Source organism: Phoxinus phoxinus, assembly GCF_949152265.1.
Source record: "Phoxinus phoxinus genome assembly, chromosome: 2".
Classification (NCBI taxonomy): Eukaryota; Metazoa; Chordata; class Actinopteri; order Cypriniformes; family Leuciscidae; genus Phoxinus; species Phoxinus phoxinus.
This window is the reverse complement of record NC_136877.1, coordinates 42503573-42520940: the sequence shown is the minus strand read 5'-3', so window position 1 is coordinate 42520940 and position 17368 is coordinate 42503573. Positions and strand designations below refer to the sequence as shown.

The 17368-nt window shown below is 37.1% G+C and overlaps 1 protein-coding gene across 3 annotated transcripts in view; it reads right to left on the bottom strand.

The window, feature by feature from the left end:
- Nucleotides 1-17368, bottom strand: part of syt7b (synaptotagmin VIIb) — a 127871-nt gene that overhangs the window by 36486 nt on the left and 74017 nt on the right. For all 3 annotated transcript variants that reach the window (XM_079590575.1, XM_079590577.1, XM_079590576.1), the window contains exon 5: nucleotides 4755-5105. In XM_079590575.1, coding sequence (XP_079446701.1) covers nucleotides 4755-5105 — 351 coding nt within the window. The remainder of the gene's footprint in view (nucleotides 1-4754; nucleotides 5106-17368) is intronic.

The window sequence follows — 17368 nt, the reverse complement described above, 5'->3', positions numbered from 1 at the left end:
GACAGACACAAAAACGATGCGTTTTTGCTCACCCTCAAAAAAGTGACAATTTTAACATGCTATATAAAAATATATGTGGGGAATTTTGAGCTAAAACTTCACACACACACAGAGGGGACATCAGAGACTTATTTTACATCTTGTGTATGGGTAAAAATAAGGGCATTATACCACCCCTTTAAAAATAATAATTGTAAGCTTCCCTTTTGTCTATATTCACAGAATATATTCGTCTGTTCACCATTGATTTGTTGTTGTGTGCGTTGAAATCAATGAAGCGCAGCACTGCTAAGGTCCACTAGAGTAAAACCCCAGCGCTCATGAGGCCAGAGCTTCACGGCTCCGGCACTATACAGCACAAATCACTCACGTCGCCTGAGCAGGCAGGAGCTTAATTGCCTGTCAGACAATCATGGTATCAGGGAATTAGAGCTGGAGCCGGTTACAGTTACACAATCCTGTAAAGTGAAAGATTATTGCCAGTGTGCTAAAGGATATTAACTGTGCTGGAGATTAAAATCGAAACTTGTGACACACAAATATTAAATCTACACGCCTCACACATTTACACTAGAGTTTGGACACGCTCACCCATATTCATATTTTATTACCATTTTCAACATTTTAGGAAAAGAGTCACCAAAATAATTACACCATAAAAAGTATATAAATTATGACAGAGAGCATTAAATAAATAAATAAATGGGCTTCTTGTTTGTATAGATTACAGCTCTGCTCACAAATAAAATAAAATAAAATAAATGAATTCATGCACAATTTCTACTAAATAGGCAAATACCTATTGAGAAACATAAATTTACTCAAGTGTGTCCAAACTTTCACCTTTGGAGATTAAAATTGAAACGTGTGGCACACAAATATTTATTGAACGCAAAATTAGATCCACACGCCTCACATATTTACACTACCAACACACCCACCCATATTCATACTGTATTACTTTTTTTTTTTTTTTTTATAACAATTAAGAACAAATTATAATAATAATAGAATAACTCAAGTGTCCAAACGGGAGGATAAAAGTCTTTCTGTTGGAGATGTTGTCTGGCAGGTAGAGCACAAGGTGTGCTCTTCACTGTTCCCGCAACAATAATGGCAGAAACTCTTAATTTAAAAAAAAAAAGTTTTCAATGACTAAATGGAAACCATACTTGCTTCCGTAGACTGAGTGTTAACTGTCTGTCTGTCAGTCTGTCTCTCTCTCTGTGTCTCTCTCTCTCAGTTAATCATGCTAGTAATGATGGTGAGGACAGGAGATCAATGCTGTGTAGAGTTGATCTGCCAGCGGAGAACACAAACTGACTTCTAAACCATTGACCGCACACACACACACACACACACACACACACACACACACACACACACACACACACACACACACACACACACACACACACACACACACACACACACACACACACACACACACACACACACACACACACACACACACACACACACACACACACACACACACACACACACACACACACACACACACACACACACACACACACACCTAGGGATTGTAAACTGCTAAATGACCTTGGTACAGATACACACTCAAACAGGCTTGTGTGTAAGATTGCAGACACACAAACACACGCACAGAATTGAATTTGTAAACAGAGAGATAATAGAAAAGCAGTTACTTCATTCATTCTTTCTTCTCTTTTCTGTATTCACATAAGTGAATGGGTTTCATGAAAGATATTGGATATTTGATTTAGTTGTTAAGACCTGATTTTCTTGGCTTTGCTTAGGTTCAGCACTTCTATCAATACAGTGTTAACTGCACCAATATTCCACAGCAGTAAAGAAATTATAAGTTAATTTATTGGTAACACTTTACAATAAGGTTTGTATTGTATAAATGCAACACCCATATAGACCCTCCCCTAAAAGAAATCAGGACAGAAGTGGGAAAAAAAGACGAATTAAAACACCAGCTGTAACCGGGAATGTGTCTCCCTTGTCTACTTGTGATCTGATCGACCAAAAAGCATCTTAATACCATGTGTAAACAGGGCCTCAGACGTGGGTAAACACTCATCTATTATGTAAAAAGGTTCCCTCCTCTGCGACGCAGATCGAAATTTGTGTCCGCTTAAATATAAAGATAGACACCACGTCCTCTGGCTCTTCTTCCACCCTGCGGTGCACAGGTGACAGGTGTAGAGCCATGAAGAAGACGCTCAAACCAAACAGATGGGCAAACAGAGAGAGAGACAGAAGGGCGCAGAGAGAGACAGGACGCAATCAGGCATGAGTAAAGCGACAGAGCACGACGAGAAACAAAGTGCCTGGGCAGGCATGAGCAAGCAACAGTGCGTAAGAGAAGTCATGAATCAAGCATGACCAAGTGACAGAGCGTAAAGAAAGGACATCGCGTGATCAGATGGGACACAGTCCTTCTCTAAAGACACATATAAGGTGTGTTTTGGATGCTGGTGTCTCCATCAGGCTTCCTAACTAGCATAACCAACACAAGGGAGAAATTGAATCAATAACTCTGGAGAAATGTGGCTATTCTGGCACACCAGATAGACCTACTGTAAACAATCATCTAAATCTACTCTGGTTTGAACTGGTCTTTTCGGCAGAGTAAACACATGTATCCAGGGGGTATCCTAGACACGAATATCACAAGGATTTGCTTGGGGGCAAAAACATCAATCATATTCTGCATTTATTAGAAATGGGGAAGCTACTATGGAAGCATTAATAAAGTGAGTGTAGCAACCGGCAGTTCATCAGACAGACGTAAAGATTATAAACAGAGTAAAGATGGTGAATATTCACACAACCCGCAGCACATGCGTGGGCTCTGACTATTTACAGCCCCTAAACAAAAAAACACTGATACAATCAATATTGTATTGCTATATCTTGCTATACCTTTTTGCACAATATCCAGAGCCATATAAAATTCAGAGAATCAAACACTCTTTTACAAACAAAACATTGACATTAAACACAACAAATAGGAAATAACCTTTAAATCAAGCAATAAATGACTTAAGTCAAAAGTTATTTAAGGACTTACAAAATAATACGAAAAATAATTAAGACATAATAAATTAAATTAATTAAAACAATAAATAATTCATTTAAAAGTAATTATAACAAATCGAGACAGCGTGCTGTTTATATTTATTATCTAATGTAAACATATTCATATAATTTAATATTGAATAAAAATTATGCAAAATACTGTATATACAATTTCTGTATATAGGCAACATCTCTCTCACCTCTTTATTTAATTTTTTTTGAATGCCCAACTTCAGCTTCAATCACAGGGTTCTCTATAGTGTATAATATAGCGGATTATTAAAATGACTCCACCATTATCCTCCGTTCGACACCCTGCACCCAGTACAATACTGTCTGGAGTAGGCTACCTCATGAAGTAACTTGGAGGACGAGCCGCTAAAACTGAAGACATCATAACATTGGGAGGAAGCAGATGAGCATCATGTAAGTCCAATTAGAGACTAAATAGATGCATTACAGATTAAACGTGAAGTGTGTAACTTATACTTTCTCCATTCCCAGTTTAGTGTGCGGTTTAACTACTGGAGCTCAGACTTCTTGGAAATTCTGATTATAATTGCGATTCCAGTTGATATCACCAGGGGCGCTACTAGTGGCTTCAACTTTAGGCTGTTAAATGTCACCCCCATTTGAGCATAAGTAGATCTGATCTAAAACTGTTGTAGATTTAAGGTCGGTCTCTCAACAGATTATTGAAAAGTGAGAGCAGCTTCAAAACATTTAAGTGTAAAAAGGTTATAAAAGTTTGCGTTTATTGTAAAGCAAATGTACTGAACTTTTTGGAGAAAATAATATTTCATGCAAGATGTATATTTTACAAAATAATTACATTTAAATAATTGATAGAAAATCAAAGTCATACTGTATGTCTAATCAAGCTGTGTTCCATTTTTGAAGTTGATATCACAAATATTGAGCCTGCTTAAAGGTTTTAAAGCACCATTTCCATGGTAAAGCAAAGTCCAATTTCACAAAGGTTTTAATAGGAAGAATTTTAAGCGATTAAGCTTTCTAATGATTATTTATGATGATTGCTAAAATATTTGATCTGGAAAAAAGGCAATAAATAAAGCGCTACATGGACAATGAAAGTGTTAACATTAAATGGTAACTAAACCGCTGGTCAGAGCCTAATATTTGAAAAATGCTGTAAAAATTGGCAGAGCCCAGCGGAGACAGGGGGGACGAACCGAGGGCAAAAAAAATAGGGTTTATCGTTTACAATTACAGTCTTATATTCAGTAATAGAGTAGTAGAGATTTAAAAATGTTTATAATTAATATTAGTGACATGAATATTCTCACAAAGCAAAGAATCTCCCCCCTCTGCAGCGTGACCTCGTGTAGGGGTACCATCATGTCACATGACACCACAACTTCCAATAGGAAAATTCAACTGCAGTAGCCACCGTTCCACCTGAAGAGGGCAGCACTCAGACGTTTTTACACCATATACTGTAGAATTAAAACACTTTATACCCAAATGTCAAAACATTGACTCAAATCAATGAACAGCACTAATAAAGCCCCAGTCTTTACAGATCATTAACTAAAAAAAGAAGTTTCAGGGTTTAGTCACCCTTTAAGTTATAACATAATAGGTTTTATTATGTACAGTTATAATAACGGTAAGACATTTAAAAAAAAAAAATGATTAGATTGGTATTTGATACTCACAGGAATGACTTGACGTCCATGCCTCTGGTCCGGATCTGTCCCATCACGTGGTCAAAGCTTCCAGGATTGGACCGCGATCGTGCCCCTCCACCCGACCTGTAGCGGGACGCCCCTGCCCCAGCCGGGCTACCACGCACCCCCCGCGGGCCCCCCCGGTGGACCCCACCCACGGGCCCGGTGTGCAGTTGGCCCAGACTCTGGGAGGTGGCTGGGGGGTCGTTGGGGCCTGGCGGGGGCTGGTGGGTTAGGGGCTGCTGGAGGCTTTGCTGCCTGACCAGGGGCCTGGGGCGGGCTGCTGAGGACGGGATATGCTCCAAAGTGGAGGTGGTGGAAAGAGAGGGGTCCCCAAAACTGGCACCGAATAATACGAAAGGGGCCAAGTTGTGGGGCGAGACGAAGACGGAAAACAGGGACAGAAAGGAAGTCACAAGATAAAGGGAAGAGAAGGTAGACACGATTAATGAAGACCAAAGAGACCGAAGAGGACAAGGGAGAGGAAGCCAGACACGAAAAGACGACAGAATGAGGAAGAGTGTTGGGTCACAGAAGAGAAACAAACAAGACCATTGAGTTGAGGGAGGGAGGGAGGGAGGGAGGGAGGGAAAGGTAAGAGAACGTGAAGGAACAGACATTTTAAGATGTCCATTGGGGGGGGGGGACAAAGGCACAATGAGGGAATGAGGGAAGAAAAAGAGAGTAAAGTTAGGCAGCAACATTAGCAAAATGTGCAACATTAACTTACACACGCATTCACCCACTTTCCACTGACAGGATGACGGTGCTGGTACCAGAGCCTCTGGACAATCTTGAACTGGATTTTTACCACAGAAAATGGTTTTGATTTATTTGTTGCATCATTAAATTACTGACTGTAGCAACTTCAGATGTCATAAAAATATTCTCGCAAGACCAGTAAAAGAAAACCACAATAAAGTCCTAGAAGGATAGGATCTTGTGGCACACCGGTTCTGACAAGATTCACAGTTCCTCCGGGACGAGCACATGCACCATTTCAATGGAAAAGGGGTAATTGCTTTTCTTGTGGCATGGCCTGATGACGGAGTATGTCTTGTAGACCCAACTTCCTCCCACTAAAGATGTCTCTACATCTACTTCGTTTCTATGTCTTCAATATCTTAATTCAATTATCACTTCTACCCATTCAACCCTTTCCAACAGCTTCCTTTGCTCTGCATCATGTCTGATTAGTGTAAAGTCCCATTGAGCTGTTCTGCTTGATGCTAATGCTCTACTGGAGGATTGACTGCACCAGGGTTAAGCGCCACACACCCTTATCAAGGTCCCAGTGCTGTAATTCTCGCACGGTACTCAAGGGAGGCGTCCCTACTGACAGTATTTGTGAATGAATGAATACCAGCAATAACTCAAACTCTGCCACTACACTCTTTATACACGTTTCAAGGTTGCAAAAGGAACAGCGGCGCATTAATGGACATGAATTCATGTATATGAGTTAAATGAAAGAGTTACTACTGTGATTGTCTTTTGAATGTTACAGTGGAAAGCTAGTATGATTGTTAGAGTTGATGAGTAGGCATTTCTAACTACAGGACATGACATGATTTAGACAAATAGGACGTATTATTGGATCAACATCCTTTGTCATTCTTTCTCAAACTATAAAGATATTTTACATTTTGGCGATTTAGTGACTAACTTGTACAATCACATTTGTATGTTTTCATACAATCTGCTTATACCCCAGTGATGATTACATTTAGCGGTGGGGTTAGCTTCATGAATACTTTTTTCTAAAAATCATTTTCATAAAAAATGCCACCTGGTGGAAGACATGTTTTCCCGTGAGATCGGGTTCAACCTTAACCATAACTCCAAGAAAGGGTTATAGTTATAGCCCAAAACCAGCCCTACAGGCCCTTTTACATGACTCATGTCAAACTTCCCCAATGCATTATGGAGTGAAGCCACACTGCGTGCAAATGTAATTCAAATTTCAAACAATTTCTGCAATGACTTTTGAAGTGTACCTAAAGATTACCAGGCAATTTGCATGATAAATCATGGGCGGTGCCAACACCAATAATCAAAAAGAGATGCGTTGAGTTGTACAACACAACGTAGGGCTAAAATACAAGCATTATTTGTGGTTTAGTATGATTTTTACTTTTCCTGCTTTTCCTTCCTTTTAACTTTTAGCACTGCGTTTTTATATTTGCAATAAAATGTTGGATTTCCACTAGTTTTTTCTTGTTTCCTTTACAAAAAGTAACAAACTGTAATTCACAGTTCCATAAAATTCAAAAACACACCTTTGCTGGAAAACAAGGGATAATGATGCAAAATATTACTGGCTGATTTGTAGTGTTCAGCACCTTCATACCAATACTTTCAAGACAAAACTTTGTTACTTGTAGCTAATGTTAGCCAATGTTATTGACAAATCGGTAGAATTATCGGATACATTCTGAGACTGATAGTAAAATAGCACAATACCTGGACGTAAAAGCAGCGCATGGATCTTGTTTTGAGAGTTGAACTGAATGCCTGAAGTGAGTCATGTGAAAGTGTCTTTAGAATACCGTAACCCTAACGCTAAAATCTGATTGATTGATTGATTGATAGCAATTTTATTCTGACAAGGAAGTTGGTACATGAACATATCCTATTTTAAATCACATTATGCCACAAGCATGTTTCGACGGCACTTGTTTCACACATGACTTTTATCATACGATTACATACATACATACATATATATGCATATACATATATATATGCGCATGTATGCAATGCAGTATATCACCCTGCACTTACACCCATTATGCAGCTTGAGCTGTCATTAAGGAACTTACGTTCCTCATCTACTCGTTTTCTCATCTCTGCTTCAGTTCTGTGTTATAAATAGGTTTTGAAAGCAAGGAAGAAAAATAAGTGTGTGGGGGCTGCGGACTCAGTCGAAGCAATGATCAAAGTGAGAAAACACAGAGGCAAAAGAAAGCGTCAAAGAATGAAAAAATACAGCTCCCCAAAAGAAGCATCATTGTTTTAGAGGGGGAAAAAAAGAAAGTTTTTTCTGGTTGGATTCATCTAGCCTCTAGCCCTTGCCAGACATGAATACTGTGTGAAATTCGACATTAAAGTACAAACGCTTTGTTAAAGACCGGGCTCGAAAAACCAATTTTAGGCAATTTTAGGCCAGTACTTCCTCAGATGAACTTAAAATATTCAGTGGCTAACAGTGCACATCACATTAATAAAGCTTCTGTCACATCCTCTGTAACGCAGGGGCAATTTCATATTGGAAAGATATAAAGCATCTTATCCTCTCATGGCTAAAACTAAGTTTAATAAATCAATGTATTTGCTACGGTCTGCACCTTAAAGGAATAGTTCAATAAAAAAATGAAATACTGTCATTATCTACTCCACTTTTATTATAAGGAAAATAGTGGCAAAAAATAAATAAATTAAAGGGATAGTTCACCCAAAAATGAAAATTCTGTCATCATTTACTCACCCTCAAGTTGTTTCAAACCTGTATGAGTTTCTTTCTTCTGTTGAACACAAAAGAAGATATTTTGAAGAATGTTGGTGACCAGACAGTTGGTGGACCACATTGACTTCCATAGTAGGAAAAAAGATACTATGGAAGTCAATGGGGTCCTTTAACTGTCTGGTCACCAACATTCTTCAAAATATCTTCTTTTGTGTTCAACAGAAGAAAGAAACTCATACAGGTTTGAAACAACTTAAGGGTGAGTAAATGATGACAGAATTTTCATTTTTGGGTGAACTATCCCTTAAGTAAATAAAAAAAAACAGCATGAAGTTGATTAAACAATGTTCATTTTTGTGTGAACTATTTCTTTAACTGTTCTCTTTCACTATGTGCTAAATATTTGGTTAGTGAGGAAATACCTATAACCTCTGCTGTCAAGAAAAATCTCAAAGCAAACCTGACAAAAACTAACATTCTCATCTGCACTCATCCAAACAAGGGTTGAAGGAGAGGTGTTGGTGACTCTCAGAGCCCTCCAGTAAATCCTTAGGCTTTAGCAGAAACCTGTAGTTGCTTGTTATTACAAAGCTTCAAGACATCAGGCGATAGAAACGCTGATGGAGGATGTGTGTATAAGACGGCAAGAGGAGAAGTAGAAATATATGAGGGGAACGGAGACCACTCTAGAAACCATTTATAGGTTGAAGATGGGATTGGACGGAAACATGAAATGAGAGAAACCGCTTTGGAGGGCTGAAAGATATGCGACTAAATAGAAAAGAACAAAGTAAACAAATGATTTTAAGAGCCATCCATCAGTGAAACAAAATGTTCTAAATTTCAGGTGTCTCCATTTTTAAAATGCTGATGATCACACAATAAAGCCCACTTGACATCACATTAGGCCTGGGCGAGATGATGATTATGCGGCAGATCAAATTAAGCAACATATTTGCATATAATGTTGTTTTAATGTGCTTTTAATTACTATATTTGCTAAAGAAATATTTAGAAATATCAAACTGATACTTCCTACCTGCACACTAATGCAAAATAAATGAATAATAATAATTTTGTGAAGCATCTGACATCATAACACCATTTTCTTTATGACAGGGCTATCATATCCGTTAGTCCTAAACTTATCTGATAAAACCCCCAGCCAGCTTGCATTGAAAACAATCAAATATGCTTAATTTCTTGAACGGTATGATTGACAGCTTGATGTCATAAATGTCATCACTTAGGGGCTGTTCACACAGCTCAAAAACAGCTAGTCTAACAGGAGTGTAATGCAAATGAACAGAAAGCATGTCTAGGAACATCTCTATACACGATCGTTACTATAAACCATTAAACATAGAGAAATTTAATCATCACAACCCCAAATTCCTCTGATTGTTCTATTATTTTAAAACTGACATTGATTCACTGTGTCAAACAATAAACTATTTTTAATGGTGTGATGTGAAACTGAAAAAAGACGAAAAATGTATATTTGTATATACAGTACCAACAACAATTGTTACTATTATTACTTTATATTATTGTACCACTGATGTTTTCCAAAAGTCAATGCATCTCCAATTAACAGGGTTTATTCCATTATGTACTTGACCAATGAATTTACCTGCTATTCTAAACTAAATTTATTTATTTTTTAACAAGCAAATGCTTGCTATTTAAAGGAATAGTAATTATGTCATTGTTCACTCGCACACATTTATTTCACATACACTACCGTTAAAAAGTTAGGGGTCAGTAAAATATATATTTTTATATCAGCAATGTCACAAAAGATTCTATGACTGTTTTCAACATTCATAATAATAATCTTGAGCAGTAAATCAGCATATTAGAATGATTTCTGAAGGATCATGTGACACTGACGACTGGAGTAATGATGCTGAAAATTCAGCTTTGCTCCAGTGGAATAAATAACATTTTAAAATGTATTCAAATAGAAAACAGTTATTTTAAATTGCACAAATATTTCACAATATGACGGTTTTAAATAGAGTCTTGGTGAGCAGAAGAGACTTCTTTCAAAACCATCTTACTGATTTTTGAAAGGTAGTGCACAACACATGTGCGAGCCAATGACATTTCATTTAACCCGGTGAAATATGTCAACTAAATCTAAAGACTATGGGCGACTTTTATGGTGCTTTTTTTTGTCCTCGACAGTCGTGGTCACAGTCGTATGGAAAAGGGCATGGTAAAATCTCTTCAAACCCCACACCCCAAAAACATCCAACATTTAACTAAACCATTAAGGTGGTTCTTGGCCCAAACTTCTCAAAAGGAAAAGAAGTCATCCTCTGACACTCACTTGTTGGGTCTCAAGCTGCCGGAGTGCAGGTGGCTCTGGACAGTTTGCCACCTCCCGGACTTGCTGGTCCCTGCGCCTATGCAGCTGTCACTGCGACTGGGACCCCCCACAGCCCCCCCACCCGCCTCCCCCTTCTCCAGCGATCCACTGAAAGAGGGAAGAGAGAGATAAGGAGATATGCAAGAACAGAAACGACAGGAGAGTTTGAAGGAGAACGGAAGACTCAGACAGAAGGAAGAGGAACAGATTGTTCAGAACCCTTCAGGCAGAGCAATAAGGAACAGTGGTGGAAAACAATCCCACTCGAGTCCCAGCTGTAAAGCAAGCAGGCGTAACGGGAACCTAGACGGTAGGGGTCTGAAGGGGGCAGACGCTCGGGTGCTGAGAGAGCAAGCAGATGGGTCTGATTTACAGGGAACATGGGCGGACAGTTAAAGGAAGGCAGGTGTTGTTGGAATTGCATCCTATGTCACACACTTAAGAAAGGTAATATTTATGTATAGACTGTTCCTGCAAGAAGCCAAATAAATTTGCAGGGCGGGAATTTGATTAAAATATTTTCAAATATAATAGATTCAAATATAATATATATATTTGATTTTCTTGGTCTGAAAGAAAATGACAAATATTGTACACCTCAGTGTTCTATATAGTGCTGCACGATTTGGCCCTGAGTGTTTATTAAACAGCTTAAAGCAACAATTTAATAAATTCTAGAGCAGAATATAGTTTAGCTGTTTAGAAACACTAAAAATGGCCCCCGTAAAAGGAAAGCTTTAAGACCAAGCCTCTGCCAAGTGACTGCAAGAGGCAATCTTACTAAACAGCTTAGTAATCTTAGTAAACAGCTTTTTACCAACATCCAGACTTTTAGTGAATCAGACTTTTAGTGAATTTAGTGACTACTGTGACTCTCAAGATTTTATGACTATACACTGATAAAAAGTAAATACCACAGAAAAAACTATGTCATTTACATGAAAAGGTTAGTTCAGGCAAGAATAATAAAAAAAACAACTCAGTAAATTCTATATCAGTAGGCCTACTCAATTTAAGCGTGTAGAAATTAAAGAAAGCGTAAATATCAACGTTATAATATTCACTGTTTTCCAGCTGTATTTACAGTGTTGTATCATTGCTTTTGTTGTTAGGATTAGTAACTTGTCATTTTGTGAAATTTGGGAGTTAATTTTCTACTCAACATAACACATTCAAACACAAAAACGATCCATCAAATGTTACCGTCATTGTGGATTGTCTACCAAGTATTGAGGTCTCTGCGTTCACGAGACGTGCATCTTCTGATATGTAGATATCGTGTATCACACAATATCTATTGTATTATTTAACTTAGATGTTTAGAAGTAATGCATATACTTTAAAAGTGTGCTTTAATTCAATGTTATATTGTTTGAAGTGAAATGTATTACAAAGGAAACTTCAACTAAATAGATATTACTCAACCTTTTACTTAAAAATATGCGTGCAAAAACTTGCCAAATAAAAATTAGGTCAATTTTACTTGTTTTTTTTCAGTGTAGGTAATTACTATGCATGAGTAAGGATGACATTTTTTATAATTGTGTACTATACTGTGAAAAAAAAAATCTTAAAAAAGCAAGTGAACTTGTTGCCTTAACATTTTGAGTTCGTTGTAATTAATAATTTGAGTTAATACAATGAAGAAGAATGGTTTAATAAACAGAAACTCAAAATAGTATGTTATCTTCACACATTAGTTATCAAAGTTGATTTGACAAAAGGTAAAAAAGCTGTGATAACAAATCATGAAAATATTTTTTTACAGTGTACAATTTTACTGTATGAAATTTTTATTTATTAGTTTATTAAATTAAATATTCAAGTGGACTGCCCTATACAAATGGGTAAACCAGCCTGTTTGCTGGTCTTATCTGGTTTAAGATAGTCTCCCAGCATACTGTAAGCCAGTGTTATTGTTAAGTACAACTAAACTATTAAAAATATTTACTTTTTATATTTATATAATAAAAAAAATAATTATCAAAATATTTTTCATATATATAATTTTCATTAAAGTAAAAGTAAACTAAAACTGAAATAAAAATAAAGTGAAATAGGGTTTATAAAAACGACAAATCACATAACAAAATGACTAAAATTTTAAAATAATGTGAAAATATAACAATACAATCTAATTAATAATATTAATATTAAAAATATGAATAAAATATGAACAAATACTATAATAGTGGAAAAATAACACTAAAATAATGCAGAACTAAGCCGGGCGGCCAGCTGGTCTATTGGCCTGACCATCTGAAAAGCAAAACCCTTTTAAAACCTTGCAACAGACCTGACTAACCGGCTTAGGCTGGTTTAAGATGTTTTTCCAGCATAAAGCTGTTTGAATTCTAAGAAAGCCGAGTTGGATTTCATTCACTGCACTTTTGGGTCAACTGAACGAGAGAAGAAGAGAAGTTCAGCGTGAAGAGTAATTCCTTCTATCATCAGCAGAGCGTGTTTAATACACAGCTTAATTTACAGACAAAAGCCTTTGTGCGCTGGTTTGCAGTTTTTGCACGTGCTGTTTAACATGAGAGCTGCTGTTTCAATGACATTTCATACCCTTTTCTTTTGGCTTTCAAATCACAGTACATGTCAAAATAATTGCAATATGATTATGTTTTTACCAAATCGTGCAGCCCCACTTCTACATGATATTCAAATCACTTGCACACTATTATTCAAAAGTTTGGGGTCAATAAGATTCAACAAGGATGCATTAAATTGATCAAAAGTGACAGTAAAAACATCTAAAATAGATTTCTATTTCAAATAAATGAGCTGTCTATTCATCAAGGAATCCTGGAAAAATGTCTCACAGCAGTTAATACAAAAATATAAAACAGCACAACCGTTTTCAACATTGATAATAATCAGAAATGTTTCTTGAGCAGCAAATCAGTATATCAGAATGATATCTGAAGGATCATGTGACATTGAAGAATGGAGTAATGATTTAATGCATCACAGGAATAAATTTCATTTTTAAAATGTATACAAAATAGAAAATTATCATTTTAAATTACACTATTACACTTTTGTTTCTGTTTTTAAAATATTTAAAAATCTTACCTACCCCAAACTTTTGAAAGTGTATGTACAGTATATTTGGGAAAATACTACATTTGATCACATACATATTTTGACATCATTCATTTCTATCAGTACACACTGTATAAGCGGTACCAATTTTCATATTGGGTTTCCCATCATGTATTAATCATTCTTGCTTTCCCTTCAAGTGAGACAGGGACTGACGTTCACTAAATCTGGACAGTACAGTGACAGAAGAACTGATTACACAGCGACGGCAGAGACAGACTAAAGGTTAACACTTCAAACACAGGTGTCGTGACTAGCATAGACGGCAACAGATCGACGACAGCCACTTAAGACACAGATGACCCATAACGCAACATTTGTGCATCAACCTCAGGGGGTGGACAGGAACAGAGGGGGCTTGACATTTGTTAAAGGAGATGGCAAGGTTGCTGACTGCTGTAAATAGTGTCTCTTAATCTTGTCACTTTTTATTCTATAGTCTGTAAAGATCTCCTTATTAAAGGTGTTCACACTGGCAGCGATTTGCAGTGACTGGTCAGCATCAAAGAGATAAAAATACAAATAATTCACAGAAATGGTGGAAAATTTTCACTGCCGCTCTCTGTAAGGGGATCTGCAAACTGCCACATTTCACCAGTTATTGTTTACTGACACTATTAAAAACAAAAACAACTTTCATTAATTAAATTAAAGATTAAATAAAATAAAATATAAATACTAGATTAATTTTTTTTTTAAAACTTAAATTAATAAATTAAAAAAGTTTACGTACAAAAACGACTAAAAACTATTTTTTTTTTAATAAAAAAAAAAAAAAAGTATAATTATATATATATATAATGATATACTGACTATTTAGAGTTGTAAATAACTAGCTACGCTACACCGCAACTGGACAACCTTGATCGATTGTCGCTGTCAGTGTGAATGCACCTTTAAAGGATTAGTTCACTTTCAAATAAAATGTCACTGATAATTTACTCACCCCCATGTCATCCAAGATGTCCATGTCTTTCTTTCTTCAGTCGAAAAGAAATTAAGGTTTTTGAGGGAAGCATTCCAGGATTTTTCTCCATATAATGGACTTCATTGGCAACCAAGGTTCAAATGTGAGTCTCAATCATAGGTCTCAATGCAGCTTCAAAGGCTCTACACGTCCCTAGCCGAGAAATAAGGATCATTTTCTAAAATAAATACAAATTATATACTTTTTAACCACAAATGCCCGTCTTGTACCATCTCTGAGATGCGCCACGCATTACGTCATCACGTTGGAAAGGTCACACAAGACGTAGTCGGAAGTACCGACCCAGTATTTACACGTATAATGTATGCATGTTGAATGACACATATTTATATGTATTTGTGTCAGTTTATAGTTTAAAATGGTCCTTACGTGTGCATATCATTATTGGTGTGTGTATTAGTATTTGCCCGTTCGCTTTGTAAATGCGCCTTGCGTGACCTTTCCAACGTGATGACGTAATACGTGCCAAATCAGAGATGGTACAAGACGGGCATTTGTGGTTAAAAAGTATTTTATTTTATTTATTTTTAGAAAATGACCGATCTTTTCACTAAACCTTATACTGTATCTCGGCTGGGGTCGTGTAGAGCCTTTGAAGCTGCATTGAGACCTATGATTGAGACTCACATTTGAACCTTCAAACCGTTGGTTGCCAATGAAGTCCATTATATGGAGAAAAATCCTGGAATGTTTCCCTCAAAAACCTTAATTTCTTTTCGACTGAAGAAAGAAAGACATGGACATCTTGGATGACATGGGGGTGAGTAAATTATCAGTGACATTTTATTTGAAAGTGAACTAATCCTTTAAGTACAAAAGAGCATAATAATAGACACGGAAATGCTTCTACTAATTGATTTTACATGGTTCAAATTAAGTAAATATAAGATGACTATAATAAGTAAGATGTCCTGCAAAATAAATTATATCTCTTAAACAGTAACTAAGAAAAAAATAATGAAAAACTGGTGTAAACTAAAATTAAAAAAGCCATCAGAAGCAGATCTCAAATGTGAAGATGTTTTGTTGTAAACTCCTGAAGCTGTCACACAGGTACACACTGAGACTCAAACTATAAAGGGGAAGTTACAGGTGACTGGAGAGACGAAACACGACAACGACCATAAATGCACAAAAAACACAGCTACACAGCAGAAGAGCTACAGAAACGGTCAACCCTCAACTTCAATCAGGGCTAGATGAGATGGCAAGAAACCAATACACTTCCAATCAAGATGTTCTTGCATGCATCTAAACCTTTAAGGGCAAAGGTCAGAGGTTTTGAGGGTTGTCCGTCTCCATGGAGACCATCCATGGGCTGGAGGTGAAATGTTAGCAGTTAGAAACATTAGTGCTGCTGGCAGGGCTGTAGAGAGCAGGGGCTTGAGAAGTGTTTTAGCGATCCATCAGTCCTGGAACAGTTCACCTCAAAAACAATACTATTTTGTTCTCATTAACTCTTATTTTGTTTAAAGACTCTATTTATTGTACAGTAGTGCATACAGTATGACTCATGTGCTATATTCAAAGCCTTCTGAAGTCACATGATAGGATTGTGTGAGGAGCAGACCCAAATTTAAGTCGTTAATCTTCCCATCGCAGCTCTCAAACTTCATTTGCAGATGTGTTTTTCAAACTTGCCACATCAAGATCCGTCACGGGATCCGAAATGAAATTTGCGAGTGAAATTTGAGAGCGGTGGAAGCGCGGAAATCCCACATGGATTATGTGCCTGCAGAAAAATTCACAGAATGGGAATGTATATCTATCACAAAGTTCGCCAAAATCAGAAAAATGCCTGCAGTTTTTTTATCCACATATTCATGACTTATAGATTGTGCCACATGGCATTTATAGCACAGTCATATAGGGGCTGTTTACACCTGGCCATTTCATGCGTTTTCTGTGATCGGATAGCTATCCGATCGTGAAAAGACCAGGTGTAAATGCCCTCCGAAACGCATTCGAGACGGATTTGAATCCCATCGCTCAAACCACTTCAGGAGGAGGTCCGGGCCGCATTCCAGACGAAACTGGACAAGTGTAAATGCATCTGGTTGTTGAAACCACATATGTACGTTTTACTCCTCCCAAAAATGCTAAAAAAATAAACGTGTGAGAACGTGTTATAGGCTTTATGTCATGTTATAGCCAGATATGACGGCGCTACTGGAGCACTCATCACCGCAGATGAGCAGCTGAGCATCTATTTATCAAGCCAATGTGCAAACTATCGCAAATCAAAGTGAAAGTTGCAGACGCTTAACACAACATCTTCATTAAGTAAAGAACCGAAATGATCTTACCAGGGCTGTTGCAGCTCTCTCTTATTGCGGTCTTTGATTTTTAAATTTTAGCTTATGATCAACAAAATGCAGCTCATATCTGTTGATTTCGGTGACGTGCACTCCGTTAAATCTGCATATAGCGCGGGAATTGAAGATCAGATTTATATATATTTTGCAAAAACACATTTATGTGACCAGGTGTAAATGGAATCGTTTTGATACATCAGATAGCTATCCGATCTGAGAAAACGCATGAAGTGACCAGGTGTAAACAGCCCTAGACTGCTTTTATGGTTCCACCATCCTGATCTCATGAGGTGGCGATTTTGATTAGTACGAAAATACGATATTCAGAAAAAAATTAAGCTCTTTCATTAT